This window comes from Myxine glutinosa, chromosome 5 (genome assembly GCF_964187855.1).
Source record: "Myxine glutinosa chromosome 5, kmMyxGlut1.1, whole genome shotgun sequence".
Classification (NCBI taxonomy): Eukaryota; Metazoa; Chordata; class Myxini; order Myxiniformes; family Myxinidae; genus Myxine; species Myxine glutinosa.
Window position 1 is genome coordinate 188,016,522 of NC_136265.1, and position 18,050 is coordinate 188,034,571.

General features: G+C 45.0%; 1 protein-coding gene across 1 annotated transcript in view; it reads right to left on the reverse strand.

Moving 5' to 3' along the window:
• ANKEF1 (ankyrin repeat and EF-hand domain containing 1) overlaps nt 1–18,050 on the reverse strand; it is a 48,170-nt gene that overhangs the window by 27,349 nt on the left and 2,771 nt on the right. The window contains exons 3-7 of the mRNA XM_078779270.1: nt 15,605–15,818; nt 12,152–12,351; nt 8,539–8,688; nt 1,904–2,027; nt 1,286–1,728 (exon numbers count right to left, since the gene is read on the reverse strand). Of these exons, the coding sequence (XP_078635396.1) occupies nt 1,286–1,728; nt 1,904–2,027; nt 8,539–8,688; nt 12,152–12,351; nt 15,605–15,818 (1,131 nt within the window). The remainder of the gene's footprint in view (nt 1–1,285; nt 1,729–1,903; nt 2,028–8,538; nt 8,689–12,151; nt 12,352–15,604; nt 15,819–18,050) is intronic.

Consider the following 18,050-nt stretch of genomic DNA (forward strand, 5'->3'; position numbering starts at 1 on the left):
CCCTTGATGACGACGGGCGGGCACGCCTTTCTTCCCCAACCCGAGCACATGTTCAATGGCGGCTTTGGGGCAAAAACAACCCACAGCTGTAACAAACTGGCCAACTGCCCAGTGCAGTTGGCAATGGAGACTTGGAGGGGATGTAATTGGCAGATTGAGGCTTGGCCATGACGAAAGGGGAAATGGAGGTTTTGGGAATGGGAATGAAGGGAATCTATCTATTTCACTTGGTGCAATGGAGTGTCATTTTAATGGAAGACAAGGCCTTACCCCAAAACACATAATAAGGATATAAACTACTGAACAGAATGTCGTGAAAATCAAGCTCAGACACGACTTGACCTCTGGGTAGGTTTAATATCATTTAGATCTGTAGTACATCCTGTAAGAATACATGCATGCAACAGGCATTAAAATCAGAGTATTTCATGAGCAGCAATGGTTGATTCAATATAACAATGGTCCAACAGAGAGGACAGTCAGCGCAGCATTTAGGGGCGTACATACCATTCAAACTACAGGACTATGTCACAGTGAGTTCCGCTGGAGTGTCCGCGCGCCCCGGTTGTCCCGGGTCTTATAGACGCCCCTTCCGTAGCGAGCACACCCTGGGTTCACCTTGGTATAATTTCACTACACAGGGATATTATAGTGTCCTTCAATGCATGCTTTATGGAATTAACTACCGGGACGCCCTTTTGACCTTTATACACACTGGAGCAAGGAGGGCTCAGAATAAAGCAATAATAATAATACACACAATAAAAAAACACAATCCTCATTTCCGCAACAATATATATATATATATTGTATACATAGTCGAGGCTCGTGGAAGAGCAAGTACTGGTAGACTGAACGGATCAGGACACAACAGAACAAAAGGAACAGCAGGGAGAGGGGGGAAACACTAACAGCAGAGCCGAAGGCCAGGATAGATGGAGGTGGACAAACAATGGGTGTGAGGAGGAATGAGGGCAGGAGAGCTTGCATGGAGTGGACAAGATAGATACAGAAGGAAACTCTCAGGAGGAAAAACTGGAAATTTGGAAGGAGGAGGGATTGGGGTGGAGTGAAATGGAAATGGAAATGTTAACCTAAATGTAACTCCAATGCTTAGCTCAATAATCAGCGTGGCTTTGGTCTTTGCCAACTTAGCACATGTTGCGATGATTTAAACCGAAATGGAATTAAAGGGTCAAAACTACATCCATTAAAGATCATACAGACGCCAAAGTCAAAATGAGAACTCTTCCCCTCATAATGAGAAGTAAATTGAATTGCTCACCTTCCCTTTCTTCTGCTTTTGTCCTTTCCCTTTTTTCCGTTGACGACCTGCATCCAGGTGGGGCATATATGCTTTGGTCAAATATCGAGTTCCATTCAGAAATTCCTGCAGGCAAATGCATCCTTCTTTGCTATGGATCTGCAAGATACACTGGACATCGGCCTCATCCACAGGTGCCCCAGCCAACACCGTCAGTAGATCCTCCTCTGGAACATTTCCCTCATCATCTAGAGTCAGTTCTAGAGCCTCCTGGATTTCATCAGCATGAGTCCAAGCCCAGTCGAAGAGTCGGATGGCTTCTGGGCCGGGCGCTTTGTTCCGCGGCGTTTTCCCCCATGTCTGTTCACCCTTGCGGATTTCCTTCATTGCATCCCTGTAGCCTGCAGCTTTTGCCAAGGCCAGAGGAAGAGCTCCTGTGCTGTTCTTCTTCTTTGGATTGCAGCCTGAATTTATAAGAAAACTTTTCAGTAAGGTTTAGCTTAGATGTAATGAAAGTGCAGGGAGGGTTTGACATCAATTCTTTTTCAAAAGGGAGGAGTTTTTCAAAAAATATTGACTTGCAAATGGCAGAATAACAAATTGGCAACAATAAAGGTGTCGGGACATTATTGTACATACCCCTCTGTATGAGGAAACGACAGCACGGGGCCACTCCAACACAGGCAGCGTTGTGTAGCGGTGTGTCCCCATTCTTATTCACGACTCCAACGTTGGCTCCAAATCCAACTAACATCTGCAGAATCTAGTCGCATGCGTGACACAACATTTCTTCGCCACCAACAATGGTAAAACCCCAACAACATCTCTGATCAGCAACATTCTTTTGACAGGTAAACAAAACTCTCTTTCATTGAAATTTTGATGATGAAATTTTGAAACATCACAAATTGATGATGTAATTGTGTGAAATTTTGTCTTTGTATGTCTATCGTCATCATGAGTTGCCTGAAGCTCTGAGTATGTTAAATTTGAATGCATGGTGAATTTGTCTCGGTGAATAAACACGGGTTTTGGTTGCCATGTGCTATACTGCTGTTGTGGTTGTTGTTGTTGTTGTTGTTGTATAGCAAGCCGGTGGCCCAGAGATCCCCCAACATCCAGGATGGTGTACCCCCACCTTCACAAAGTCAGGACCACGACAGAGTTAGAGAGAGAGAAAGAAAGAGGGAGAGAGAGAGACAAGAGGGAAAGGGCCGGTCCATGGAGACCGATCGGATCTCTGACCATGACCGCACTGCCTTGAAGAATCCGGGCAGCTGGGAGGAATGGGGTAGAGTTGGCCCCCGACTTATGATGGAAGGTACAACCACCACGAAGAGGCGTCCCCGGTAGTTGTGTGCTATACTGTAGGAGCGATCGCTGCAACTAAAAAAGAAAAAAAATTCCTGCTCTTTTTGAATTGGCAGTCCTGTATTCAAGGTGCTGTGAGTGGTTTACACAGGACCCTATTAAAAAATTTGAATTTGATTTGGTGGGTTTTAAAATTATGAAGCATTTACTGTATATTTTACCAGCACTGTAACCAAGAAGAAAAAGAGGAATAAGAAGCAGCAGCAACCGTGGTGGCTGCCACAGATACCCCTGTATCCAGCAGCAACCGCCAATTAGACACGGAATCTTATCAGTGAGAGATGTGTTCAGCTTGGGAACATAGATTTGACAACTTTACATTCTTAGCGAACAAGTGGCAATCACAATCATGGCTATTTGTGTGATGCTTTTGTGAGTGGGGAAAATGCAAGATGGCCGCCATTTAAAAACAACTTTATGCACAAGACATCAATGTAATGCAATGATCCTTAAGAATCCTGCAAAGTATTTTTACGCATAGTGCTTTTAATTGATTTATGAGCTAATGCTTGAGCATTTAAGCCATTAGTGCTTTCAATTGATTGGGAGCTAAACTGGGTTGCTCCAACAGGTTTGCCTGGGTGATGTTTACGTTCTGGCATGACTCCAAAAATGGAGGTGTTGCGGAATTGCTGGTGGAAATGTGGCTGTTGTGGAAAACCATTCAGGTCCACACAACTTTAGTCCAACGGTTTGGTTTAATTGCATTTAGATCATCACATCATTCCTGTAAGTAGAAATACACAATAAGCATACGATGCGACATCTCATAAAGCCATTCATATCAGTCAATGCAAGCAAGCTAGTTATTCTATAAAGGCGTACCATAAACGAGGCTACCGATGTAACATGTCACAAGGGAGAAGTCTCGGAGCACTGACACAGCAACGGGTCTTATAGTCACGCCCCTAGCGGTGACAACAATGACAGCGAGCAGCGAGCATCCCCACCCGGGTTCAGTACGGATACGATTTCACTACATTCACCCCCCCCCGTCAGAATTATACGGCCGCGTGGCTAAAAGCGAGTGAGCGTCAGCATGAATAGGGCGCGGAGTATCAGTCGGCCCAACCGTAGCGGGCCGGGCGGCGAATTTCTCTGCCAGCACGCGTTCGAAACTCCCCGGGTACGGCGTCACGTAACCCTGTATCCCCGGTGTCAGAGGCGTCAACAGGGTCGGGTGATGAAGGGGGTAACGCCAAGTCGTCGGACCCGGGCAGTCTCGACGGGGGGAGGGTCGGTGGACTGTCGGCGATGGGAGCGTCGGGAGAGGCCATAGTCTCATAGATGGGTTCGACCGGTTCGTCCGATTCCCTACTAAGGTCGTCGACCCCGCAAGGGGCAAGATGACGAACGGAGACAGTAGTCTCACGACCATCAGACGTCATCACACGAGCATGCTCAGGATTAGCCTGGAGAATCTGCACTTTGTCCACAAGGGGGTCGTACTTGCTCGCGCGAACCGCCCGTTTAAGGTAGGCCGGCCCGGGCCCAGTGAGCCAACTGGGCAAAGACCGTATACACCCCGAGCTCCTGGGGTGGTGGAAAAGTCGCTCGTGGGGAGTTTGGTTAGTTGCCGTACTCAGGAGTGCCCGGATTGAGTTCAACGCCGCAGGTAGCGACCAAGCCCATTTATCGAGGCCCCGGCCGTGGGTCCGGAGATGGAGCATGACGGCCCTCCAGATAATCCCGTTGAAGCGTTCGATCTGCCCATTAGCCTGGGGTCTGTACGGCGTGGTGTAACTAGACGCAATGTTGTTTTGGAGCAGATAGCCGCGCACCTCCTGAGACAAGAAGACTGCACCCCGGTCGGTATGGACATAGGCCGGGTAACCGAACATTGAGAACAAGTTCTGTAAGCATCGCATCACCGTGGCAGCAGTCATGTCCGCGCACATATAAGCAAAGGGGAATCGTGAGTACTCATCAACGATAGTGAGCAGATAGCGAGAGCCGCTCGACACCGGCAAAGGGCCCTTGAAATCCATCGCCAAGCGTTCCCACGGGCGTGTAGCCTTCACCAGAGTCCCCATAGGAGGGTTATAGAAACGCGGTTTGATTTCCGCGCAGATAGCGCAGTCGCGACAGATACGGCGGATATCGTCAATCGAGTAAGGGAGATTCCCACTCCGCACGAAATGAGCGAAACGCGTTACGCCGGGATGGCCCGCAGTAGCATGCAGCACCCGTAGGCCCTCCAACGAGGTGATACCAGCACATGTAGTCGGGCGTGATAAGGCATCGGCGGCCTGGTTATCCTTCCCTGGGCGATATTTGATGGTGTAACAGAAGTCGGCGAGTTCGATACGCCAGCGAGTGATTTTCTCGTTCTTAATGCGTTGGGCGTGTAAGGTGTCGTACATGAACGCAACGCTTTGCTGGTCCGTGATGATTTGGAAGCTCCGCCCGAGTAGGTACGGGCGCCATCGCCGAATAGACTCGACGATCGCATACGCTTCCTTTTCAACGGACGAGTGCCTCCGCTCAGCGGAGGTAAGAGTCCGTGAAAAGAAAGCCACGGGACGTCCCCCTTGGGAGAGGGTCGCCGCGATGGCCTGATCCGAGGCGTCACTTTCGAGGACGAACGAGCCGCTCTCGTCGATGGTCGCTACGGCGGCTCGGGCGATGTCGGTCTTAAGACCTTCAAAGGCCGTCAATGCGGCCGAACTCAGGGGAAAAGTGTCGCAGGCCACAAGGGGGCGAAGTTTCGCGGAGAAATTTTGCACCCATTTGGAGTAATGGGCGAACAGCCCAAGGGCGCGTTTCAGGGACGCCCGATCGCAGGGAGGGGCCATGTCGAGCAAAGGTCGCAGACGTTCCTTATCCGGAGAGACAGAGCCATGGGTCACGGTGTACCCCAGAAGATCTATGGTGCGTAGGGAGTATCGGCACTTATCCTCGTTCATAGTTAAGTGATACCGTTGCGCGACCTCAAGGAAGCGCTTCAGATTAGCGTCATGGTGCCCTTGGTCATATCCACAAACCGTAAGGTTATCGAGGTAGACGAAAACATCGGTTAAGTGCTCCCGCGCAACGAGGTCATCCATGGCCCTCTGGAAACAAGCGACCCCGTTCGTCACCCCAAAGGGCAATCGTGTAAATTGGTACAACCGCTGCCCCGACTCGAAAGCGGTATAGATACGATCCGCCCTAGAGATAGGGATCTGGTGGTACGCACTACGGAGATCGAGAGTACTATAGACTGAATACTGGGATACCTGTTGCACTAGCGCGTCCATCCACGGAAGGGGGTAGGCATCCAGCTGTGTAAAGCGGTTAATCGTTTGGGAATAGTCGATTACCATGCGTTTGCGATGGGCCTCGCTGCGCACCACTAAGACCTGAGCGCGCCACGGCGACCTGCTAGGTTCTATGATGCCGTCCTTCAAGAGCTGAGCCGTTTCGTCCGCAATGAATTGCATGTCCGCGCGAGAGTAGCGTCGCGATTTTACCGCGACGGGGGTACCGTCGGAGGTTAGATTGGGGAACAGCGAAAGCGGCCGGACGTCCATTTGCGCTAGGGCGCACACCGTTAGCGCGTCGTCCGGCCCCACAACAAGAGTGTCAGGCCCACCGAACTCCATTACCAGACGTCCATGCAGCTTAAGAAAATCGTGTCCTAGCAGAATATCAGCACATAATGCGGGTAAAACCATAAGGTGTACATCAGGGAAAACCCGTCCCTTTAGCACGAGTTTCAATCGGCATTCCCCTTTCGTGCTGAGCCGCAGTCCCTGGGAAGCCATGAAGATCCGTCTCGTAGACCGCCCGATCCGCCATCCATGCCTGAGCACAAGTCGTTGGTCGATAAAACTATCCGTAGATCCGGTATCCACCAAGGCCTGAACACAATGGCCCTCAACCATAAGGGGAATAAGGGCTTGAGCCAGGCCAGACGAGGCAGCTGGGAGCGGGACTGAGCCCCCCGAATGGGTCGGTCCAGCCTCGCGGGTGGATCCTACACCAGCAGCAGTTTTGCGAGCGTGGCCGGAGGCTGTGTTGGCCATGGGGATCCCATTATCGTCATCAGAGGGCTTTCCCCAGCATTCCGGTGTTTCGCGATTCAAAATCCGACGAGAAAAGGCCTCCGTAGTATTTGACATTGCCTTTTGACACTCCTGGCAGATAAAGGCTTCCGTAGTATCCGAAATCGCCTTTTTACATTTTTGGTCGCTTTGACAAGAGGCTTCCGTAGTATTCGAAATTGCCTTTTTACATTTTACAAAGGCTTCCGTAGTATTCGAAAGTTGCCTTAACTCATTTGACGGGGCGGGGGCCGCCGTTAGCTCGTGGGCGACTCGAGGAGTACGAGGGGCTTGGTGATGTGTGGCCCGTGGTTTGGCCAAGGACGCGGCCTTTGTCCCCGATGGAGAATGAGACGGTGGTGGCTGTCCGGTGGCGCCAATCAAGGTCGTCTGAGCGCCCAGCGGGCCGCAGAGAGCGGCCCTCCCCTTCGAAGTCGGGTAAGGTGCTGGGCTCGTGGGTTCTGCTACGAGCCCGTTCAAGGTTGCTGCGCCCGCGCGGCCGCGGCTGCGCGAGTCGAAGGGCCGCGAGCCGCGTGCCGATTTCTTGCACACTTTCGCGTAATGTCCCTTTAGCGAGCACAAATGGCAAATAGCGTCACGTGCCGGACACACGACTCGGGCATGACGAGGCCCTCCACAAAAAAAACATGCGGCCCCGCGCAAGGCCTTGGGTCTGCTGGTCGTAACGGCAGCTGTCAGGGTAGGGTCATCCTCCGGAGCATCCCGGAGTTCAGCAGGCGGATCCACGTCCTCGTCAGTGGTACTCTCCGGCCGGGCGTGTAGTGAGGTGCCCGCCAAAAGGCGCGTGCGATCATAGGCGTTCGATTGCATCCGCGCTTCGGTATACACCGTCGCTTGCTCAACCGCCGTAGCGAAGGTCAGGTCGGTCTTCTCCAAGAGTTTGAGACGTAGTTCCTGGGAGGAGACCCCAGCTATGAAGGCATCTAAAAGTCGATCATCTTTAGCTTGCTCGGGAGTCCGTGGCTCCTTGACGCTGTCCAGCATGAGCTGCCGGAGCTCCTGGGCGTAATGATCCATAGGCTCGTTGGGCTGCTGCCGTCGCGTCTGCAGCAAATAACGCGCATACACAGGGCTTTTTTCTTTTATGTAAAGCCGCTTGAGCTCCGCGATGGTAAGATCATACGTCGTGCATTGAGCGACCGCGTGGTAGACCCGGTAGTCGATTTTTGAGTGTAATATCGCCAGCTTCGCGGCAGGCGTCGGAGCGGTCTCAGGCTCGTCAAAGAGATGCTCCAGTTGTCGGAGCCAGTGCTTGAGTTGCAAGCCTCCGTCCGTGGCTTGTGGGTCGGCGCTGAAAATGGACACCGTCAACGTCTTGTTGCCAGCCATGTCAGCAGATCTTAAATGCAATTAAGTGTTGTGGAAAACCATTCAGGTCCACACAACTTTAGTCCAACGGTTTGGTTTAATTGCATTTAGATCATCACATCATTCCTGTAAGTAGAAATACACAATAAGCATACGATGCGACATCTCATAAAGCCATTCATATCAGTCAATGCAAGCAAGCTAGTTATTCTATAAAGGCGTACCATAAACGAGGCTACCGATGTAACATGTCACAAGGGAGAAGTCTCGGAGCACTGACACAGCAACGGGTCTTATAGTCACGCCCCTAGCGGTGACAACAATGACAGCGAGCAGCGAGCATCCCCACCCGGGTTCAGTACGGATACGATTTCACTACAGTGGCATTAGAGTTTCCATCCTTTATCGATTACCTTTCCACCCTTTCCATCCTAAAACTTCCAGGGGCCTTAAATCCTGTAGAGAAAAGATATAAGTGGTGCACCAAAATCTTCGACACGAATGACAAACTTGTGAAGCAACGGTGAATATTGGAGGAGTTTTCCTTACCGGCAAGCTTCCATTGACCATGGAAAGGTGGACAGCATTGTTTTCCTCAATGTCCACCGGTGCCACATCTGCTCCAGATTGCAGCAATTTCTTGACCACGATAGCTGAACCTACTCTGGCTGCCTCCATCAGAGCAGTTCGCCCAGTGGTCTGCAAGAGCGAACCGTGACGGTATTTGCTCAAATTATTACACACCAATAATGAAGGTGATGAAGAACAATATTATCATTTTTAGCCCGTCCCCTGCACAGTAGGAGGCGGGGGTTTGCAATCACTTATTTATGTCTGTCCGTCTGTTTGTCTGTGGGCGTGTGTGTCTGTCCGGGCCGTAACTTTTTTTTTTTTACCATTTGAGCTATTGTCATTAAATTTTCAACAAAACATTATTATGATAATATGGAGAAGACAAATTAATAATTTTGTCAAAATGTCAAAGGTCAGCGTCACAAAGTCCGTTTTTTAAATCCAATTGTCCTGAAATTTCAATTTACCATTTGAGTTTTGTCATTAAATTTTCAACAAAACATTATTATGATAATATGGAGAAGACAAATGAATAATTTTGTCAAAAGGTTAAAGGTCAGCATCACAAAATCAGTTTTTTTATCCAATTGACCTGAAATTTCAATTTACTATTTGAGTTTTGTCATTAAATTTTCACCAAAACATTATCATGGCAATAAAGAGAAGGCAAATGAATAATTTTGTCAAAAGGTCAAAGGTCAGCGTCACAAAGTCAGTTTTTTAAATCCAATTGACCTGAAATTTCAATTTACCATTTGAGTTTTGTCATTAAATTTTCACCAAAACATTATTATGGCAATAAAGAGAAGGCAAATGAATAATTTTGTCAAAAGGTCAAAGCTCAGCATCACAAAATCAGTTTTTTTATCCAATTGACTTGAAATTTCAATTCACCATTTGAGTTTTGTCATTAAATTTTCAACAAAACATTATTATGATAACACGGAGAAGACATTAATAATTTTGTCAAAAGGTTAAAGGTCAGCATCACAAAATCAGTTTTTGTTATCCAATTGACCTAAAATTTCAATTTACCATTTGAGTTTTGTCATTAAATTTTCAACAAAACATTATTATGATAATATGGAGAAGACAAATTAATAATTTTGTCAAAATGTCAAAGGTCAGCGTCACAAAGTCCGTTTTTTAAATCCAATTGTCCTGAAATTTCAATTTACCATTTGAGTTTTGTCATTAAATTTTCAACAAAACATTATTATGATAATATGGAGAAGACAAATGAATAATTTTGTCAAAATGTCAAAGGTCAGCGTCACAAAGTCCGTTTTTTAAATCCAATTGTCCTGAAATTTCAATTTACCATTTGAGTTTTGTCATTAAATTTTCAACAAAACATTATTATGATAATATGGAGAAGACAAATGAATAATTTTGTCAAAAGGTTAAAGGTCAGCATCACAAAATCAGTTTTTTTTATCCAATTGACCTGAAATTTCAATTTACTATTTGAGTTTTGTCATCAAATTTTCACCAAAACATTATCATGGCAATAAAGAGAAGGCAAATGAATAATTTTGTCAAAAGGTCAAAGGTCAGCGTCACAAAGTCAGTTTTTTAAATCCAATTGACCTGAAATTTCAATTTACCATTTGAGTTTTGTCATTAAATTTTCACCAAAACATTATTATGGCAATAAAGAGAAGGCAAATTAATAATTTTGTCAAAAGGTCAAAGGTCAGCATCACAAAATCAGTTTTTGTTATCCAATTGACTTGAAATTTCAATTCACCATTTGAGTTTTGTCATTAAATTTTCAACAAAACATTATTATGATAATATGGAGAAGACAAATTAATAATTTTGTCAAAAGGTCAAAGGTCAGCATCACAAAATCAGTTTTTGTTATCCAATTGACCTAAAATTTCAATTTACCATTTGAGTTTTGTCATTAAATTTTCAACAAAACATTATTATGATAATATGGAGAAGACAAATTAATAATTTTGTCAAAAGGTTAAAGGTCAGCAACACAAAATCACTTTTTTATCCAATTGACCTGAAATTTAAATTTATCATTTGAGTTTTGTCATCACATTTTCAACAAAACTTTATTATGAAAATATTAAGAGAATCCATTTTTGTCCAATTGACATGAAATTTTAAGAATTTGCAGGTCACAGAATTGGTTCACCAATCAAAAGTGAGAAGCTGATTTTTTTTTTAGACCTCAAAGGTCAAGGCTGCATAAAATCATCAATTTTCATTTTGTATTTTTAAAAAAACTGTTTTCGTTATTTTGAGCATATGGAAGAAGAAGAAAACATTTGGATACAAACGGACGCAGACGGGCTTTGCATTTTCAGATGCTTTCTAGTTTTAATTGAAGGCCGGAGGCATAACTATAATGTAATAATTTTGTCACAAGGAAAAGGCTCAGGCCAGATTTTTCAGCTGCCTTCACAATTCACCAATGTCACAAGTTATTTTTTGTGTCTCCACTTAATACCTAAAGCTATTATTCCACCTGCAGAAAATTCTCCAATCACTGTTGTTTTAATTTGTATTGTTCATGATAATAATAGTTAGCATTATCTATCTAGATAATAATACTTAAATAATAACAGTGATTAATGATGACATAAGTAGCACGGCACTCGGTAGAGCAGATACCTCCACCAAACAGTTTACGCTTTGTATCCACTGATAGGCAGAATCTCGATTCGGACCTGAACCAAAATCTAATCGCTTGTTCTTGTCACTGAACCAACTCATTCTCCAAGTTTTGCCATAACCCGGCCACAAGCTTTTGAAATATCATATATATCATTTTTGGCACCATCTCTCAATGGTGGTTGGTGCTGTTTCGTATGCAGCCTGTGGGAGGCTTGTTGAATAATTTCCAGAAGCATGGCTGTACTGCTGATCCAGTGCCCCTGTTAAAAGTAAGCTGGTACTCATTTTTACCTGACCTCGGAGGGATGACACGATGAGTCAACCCACCTGGAGTTACTTCAACAGCATGACAGGTGCTCAAACTCAAGACCGTAAGATTTCAAACCAGCCACCTTAAGCGTTAAGCCAACATGAGGCTTCTCTCAATGGTGAAGAATCGCTTCAAAAATTATCGGATCCGGATCTTCACTGAAATCGAATCAATATTTCCTTGTTACATACACAACCTACCCACCATGATTGTCTGAATCTGTCCATTACCTTTTGAGATATCGTCCTATATATTGTTTTTGGCCTTGTCTCCCAATGGTGACAAATAACTTTCAAAAATTATAATATCCAGATCTGAATCTTCACCAAAAGTTCATCATTTCATCCTTGTTACACACGCAACCCGTACACCAAATTTCGTCTGAACCCGTCCATAACATTTTGAGATATCCTGCTCGAAGACAGACAGACAGACAGGCAGCGGTGAAAACATAACCTCCATCTACCTTCGGTGGCAGAGCTAATAATACTTAGGATTTTCTATCTACAATTCTACATCTAGATATTATTCAACAATTAATTCTCAGGACCAAAGTAAAAATTCTACATAAGACATAACCAAACGAGAATTAGGAAAAAAACAAATCAACAACCACAAATGTAGCGTTCTGTAGAGTTTGCACACCTGATCTTTACAATTGGGGTTTCCACGCTTGCTCAGCAACAACATTGCTAACTGTGGTACTTGGTCTGCAAGACTGCAGGCGATGACTAATGGAGGCGGCACTTGGCTTGACTTTGTATTGGGGTTCGCATTGTGCTCCAGGACCAACTCCAGGCACGTGACATGGTGCTGAGTTGGGTACATGCAGTACTGTGTCACACCTAATGAAAGTACAAATACACAATGAACGGTAAATAACAAAACATTTCTGGTTATAAACCACTAGCAGAAGTACCCGTGCCCAGTGACGGCAAAAGTTTAAGTTAACGTATCAATTTAAATTATTTTATGGACTTAAAAAAAGTTAATTGTGTTGCACTCTTGGTTTGACTCCAAGCCAAAGCTCTGAACTACTTATACTGCCCACCACAAAATGGTGGTGCAACATCGGGTGGTGGAGGTTGATTTGTCTAAAAAATTTTTTCAATATATCTATTTCAAATTGTGTGTTACTCCATGAAGATATGTATCAAATCTACTTTAATCCAGTTGTCCATGTTTATTTGAAAGATTACTGGAATGGACAATAAAGTGACTGACTATATTGCATCAAGAAAAGTGAGATGAAAATGCAAAATAACCAATTGACAGCTTTTAAAACTCAGCGCGGGAAGCAACTGCCATAAACGGGAGACAGACAAACGCACAGACAGACACCATGGTTCGCAATACAGTATATATACATACAAGATCGTTTTGCTAATATTTATTTGGGGTTTGTCTTGTAATTGTGCTCACATTTAATTGTACTGAACCCCAAAAGGAAATATTCATGATTGGTAGCAGATGGTTTGTGACAAACCTGATAGTTCCTCAACTGTGGCAGTTGCAATAGCAACCACAACGAGCAATCGAAGATTGCATACCCTCGCCTGGACTTGTTTTGTGTGATTTTATAGTACGTATTTTAAGGATGTACTCACATTCTAATTGTACCGTACTTAATTTATAGACATGCTCACATTGTAATTGTATCTTCTTTATAGATGTACTCACATCTTTTCCTGATGTGCAAGGAAAGAAGATAGCAGAGCACTGTCTGTTCTGACTCCCAGATGATGTGCAAACGACAGGAGATGCAATATTTACGAAGCTGAATGAATTTTCTCCAGGACACAGGCCTGGATTGGAGCAAATTTGTAGCTGTGACTAATGATTGAGCTGCTACCATGGTTGGGTCTTTACCAAAGAGTAGGAACCCAAATCAAACTAATTTCTCCAAGCTGTTTTCTGATCCACTGTTTGATTCATCGACAGGCACTAGCTGCCAAACGGCTATCTGTGCCTGTTGGTTGTGTGAAAAAGACTGCGAAGAACCATCTCGAAGAGGTCCTTCAAGATACTGTGAACATAGAGAATGCCGTCCGTGTGCATGCCAAGAATTCTGGTTTGTTTTCAAAGCTATGCAAAGATATGGATGCTACATACATGATGCTGCTATTCCATGCAGAAGTACAATGGCAGTCGAGAGGCAAAGTGCTTTCCGAAATTCTGACTATGAAAGACGAATTGAAGAGATCAGGTGTAGAAGAATTATCAGGACATATCTCCTGCTTTTGATACATGCTGGCATCCTGCCTTGCTCTTCAAACTGTCTGCCTATGGCATCCATTGCCAACTCCACACATGGTTTCCTGACTTCCTCTACACTCGTAGCCAATGTGCTGCTCTAAAGATAATCGTTTCATCTCCTCTCGCTGTCACGGCCAGTGTGCCCCAAGACAGAGACACATGTGTTCTTTGAAGAAGACAGGAAGAAGGCTTCAAACTTTCAGGATGACTATTGGCTTGCCAGACTGAATTATATATCCATATTCGAATACTTGAACAAGTTGAACCTGTCAATTCAGGGAAAAGGTGGAGACATCTTTGAAGTTATGGGGAAGCTTGATGGCTTCAACCTGAAAATAGATTTGTGGGAAGGTCATGTCGAGGAGAATAACTTTGCCGACATCATCCCCCTGGACAACTTCCTGAAGCAGAGTGATTGGGAAGAAAAAGCTCCTACTTTGGAAGAAAATATGAAGAACCTCATTCGCTTTTATCTCAAACTGCTGGGGGAAAGCTGACACTGTACTTTCCAGGAAATGAGGTCAAATCTCTGAAGGAAATGATGTGGACAGTGAATCCCTATTTCTCCGAGCACACAAAAAGGCCTCAACTGGAGCAACTCACAGAGTCACTTCTTGATTTGCAAACATTTTGTGCAAAAAAATTCCTTTACTGCATTCTACTTCGGGGTATCTCCGATTCAATTTCCTGAATTCAGGGCCCTGGCAGAGAAAGCCATGTCCATCCTTGTTCGCACGGACACCACATACTTTCAGAGAAGGGATTCTCAACATTAGTTGAGATCAAAATGAAGAAGCGGATTGCTCTCCTGGACCTCGATCCTCTGATGCGGGGAGCCGTGGAAACATCCATCACTCCTTGCTACGTTGCCATTGGGACCAAATGCAGGAGCGGAGAACACATTATGAATCTTTGTGGAGTGTAGGTGTAGGTATGTTGTTAGGAAAGGATGCAGGATTCTTTGGAGCAAGTCAGAGGATTCTCTTGCTTCTCATCGTCCAACTGTGTGTAAATAGAAGTGTAGACATGAAAATGATGACGACTATGTGTGTAGGCCTATTTTATTGACTTGCATCTTGCTCTGGCATGACATCTTGTTCATTAGTATGAAAATAAAGGTTCCGGTATAATCCTCATCTCATCATCAAAATGTCAGACTATTTCCTACTATTTCATTTTCAAATCCGCTGTGATTGGATCCGTTGCAATGCGATGGGGTGAATGAGTTTTTGGCTCCACTTGATCAGGGTGAATGACGTTGGTAAAGGTTGAGAAACAACGGTCATAGCGTATTCATCTCACATTGGCTTGGGCGCTGGCGTGTCACTTCCTCGACCGGGAGAGGGGCAGAGGTTGGACTGCGCATATGTGTTTGGCCGGTCTGATGCTTGACTAAAGTCTAAATAACCTGATCTTGATTGGGTGACCCAACTTGTAGATCATACACTCAACTTTCATAAAGTCTAATAGATTTGTTCCTTGGCCATTTTGATGTATTTCCACCCCCCCCCCCCCCTCCTCCACCCTCCTACCCCCCTCTCCCTTCCCCCACCTCCCTTTCCCCACTCTCCCCCACCCTTCTCATTCCCCCATACTAACTGTATAACAATAAATTTCAAGCAAGTAATGCTAAATATAATGAACAAGAGGACCCAAGAGGTTGGACAAAAACCGGGAGAGAACTCATCTTGTCTGACCATTCCTGCCAGAGGCATCTTGCGACTTACGTCATTACTTTTGTTATTTACGCGCTCACATACAATATATTTTTATTTCAAGGGGCAGCCAGTGTTATCATTACTATTGCAAATTTCTAAGCCAACAACAGTGGAGACATCATACCGCAGCCCTGTGCATCTCGTGCTTTTGTCGTTGCGCCACTGGACAGGAGTGTGGATACGACATCGGTGCGGCCGAGCTCGGCAGCGACCATTAGAGCAGTGTGGCCATTCCTGTCTCGAATATCTACATCAGCCCCCAAGCTGAGAAACTGCTGCAGCATTTCCAATGTGCCCAGTGTAGCTGCTCTGTGTAATGCAGCCTGTCCGCTGCAGGGCTGTGCGCACGCACACACACACACACACCCACACACACACTTTAGTTCAAACTAGTCATGCATACCCATCGCCCCGCTGACGGTGTTAATAAAAAGACCACAGCATGCTATACGGTACTTCACAAACCCACGACTCTGCAACTAGAGCGGACAGCATCAGCTCACATGTCCTAAAATCCTGCTCTGCTGCTCTTTCACCCTATCATTTGCTCTCGGTCATCGTCCATCTGCTTGGCAATCTGTCAACATCACTGAATTACATAACAAGGGGCAAAAAAACGGATCCCCTTATCTACAGGCCTATTAAGCTTACTTCCAATCATCAGCAAAATCATGGAATCCATCAGCGCAGTTGATACGAAATCCTTACTTTTCTCCAATAACCTCATCTCAGATCATCAATTTGGTTTCGGACGAAGGCTGTGCATATCCGTGTATTTTGCTGAAGGTGTACAGTCTTTCAAAGACCCAAAAGATGCTGAAGACTAAACATACCTCAAAGACCCAAAAGGCCTGTTCATTGACCGTGTACACGTGTAAACGTTAGAATCTACCAAGTCAAAACATGTTAAAAGACCTAAAAGACTCTGAGGACCCAAAACACCCCAAGTACCCAGAAGACCCCGAAGACCCAATGGACCCTAAACACTCAAAATACCCTGAAGACTGTTAGACACCAAAGACCATGAAGACCCAGAAGACCCAAAACACTGAAAATTCCCCAAGACCCTTAAAGACACAAAACACCGCAAAGACCCAAAATACCCCAAAGACCCATAAAGACACCAAAGACCCAAAATACTAAAAAGACCCCAATACCCTTAAAGACCTATAAAGACACCAAAGACCCAAAACACTGAAAATTCCCCAAGACCCTTAAAGACACAAAACACCACAAAGACCCAAAAGACCCTTAAATACCTCAACAACCCAAAATATACCAAAGACCCTTAAAGACCCAGAAGACCCTTAAAGTTCTCAACAACCCAAATATATACCAAAGACCCTTAAAGACCCAGAAGACCCTTAAATACCTCAATGACCCAAAATATCCCAAAGACCATTAAAGACCCGAAGACCAAAAAGACCCCGAAGACCCCAAAATAATCTAAAAGACCCAGAAGACCAAAAAGTCCCTGAAAACCCAAAATACCCTGAAGACCTTCAACGACCCTACAGAACCAAACAATCCAAAACACTAACAAGACCCCCAAAGACCCTCGGGACCCAGGGGAACTTAAAGACCCAAGTTACCCCAAAGACCCAAAATACCCCAAAGACCTAGATGACCGAAAAGACCAGAGGACCCCAAGGATGCAGAGGACCCAAAAGACTCAACTGACCTAAAAGACCCCAAAGACCCAAATGAACCAGAAGATCCCAAGAATGCAAAAGAGCGTGAGCACCCAAAAGACCCAAACGAACCAGAGGACCTAAAAGACCCTTAGGACTCTGAAGAACCAAAAGAAGAGTAATTGTAGATGGTGGCTTGCAAACAGAGCCTCGAGGTCGGTGTACGGAAGCAATTTTTTTTAAATTGTGGCTCATGTGGCTGCACAGTCAAATAGACTGTTCCAACCCGTCATTTTTGACGGGCTATACACTAGAGTTATATATCGCTTTTCACCCGATCTCTCAATGGTGAAGAATCCTTCTCACACACACAACCTCTCCATCAAGTTTCGTCCAAATCCGTCCATAATTTTTTGAGATATCCTGCTATGTATCAGTTTTTTCCCTTTCATATCTCTCAATGGTGAAGAATGACTTAAAAATTAAATAACTCTCGTATCCGAATCCATATTTAGATCTTCACCAAAATCGAATCGATTAGTCCTTTTCACACACCCACCCTCTCCACCAAGTTTCGTCCAAATCCGTCCATAAATTTTTGAGATATCCTGCTATGTATCAGTTTTTTCCCTTTCATATCTCTCAATGGTGAAGAATGACTTAAAAATTAAATAACTCTCGTATCCGAATCCATATTTAGATCTTCACCAAAATCGAATCGATTAGTCCTTTTCACACACCCAACCTCTCCACCAAGTTTCGTCCAAATCCGTCCACAACTTTTTGAGACATATTGTTCACAAACGGACAGACAGACAGGGGTGAAAACATAACCTCCATCCACCTTTGGTGGCGGAGGTAACAACTTATTTGTACGTATGTGTAGTATGTGTGAGGAGAATTTGGTCAAATTTGGTCAAAGGTCAAGGTCAAGGCCAT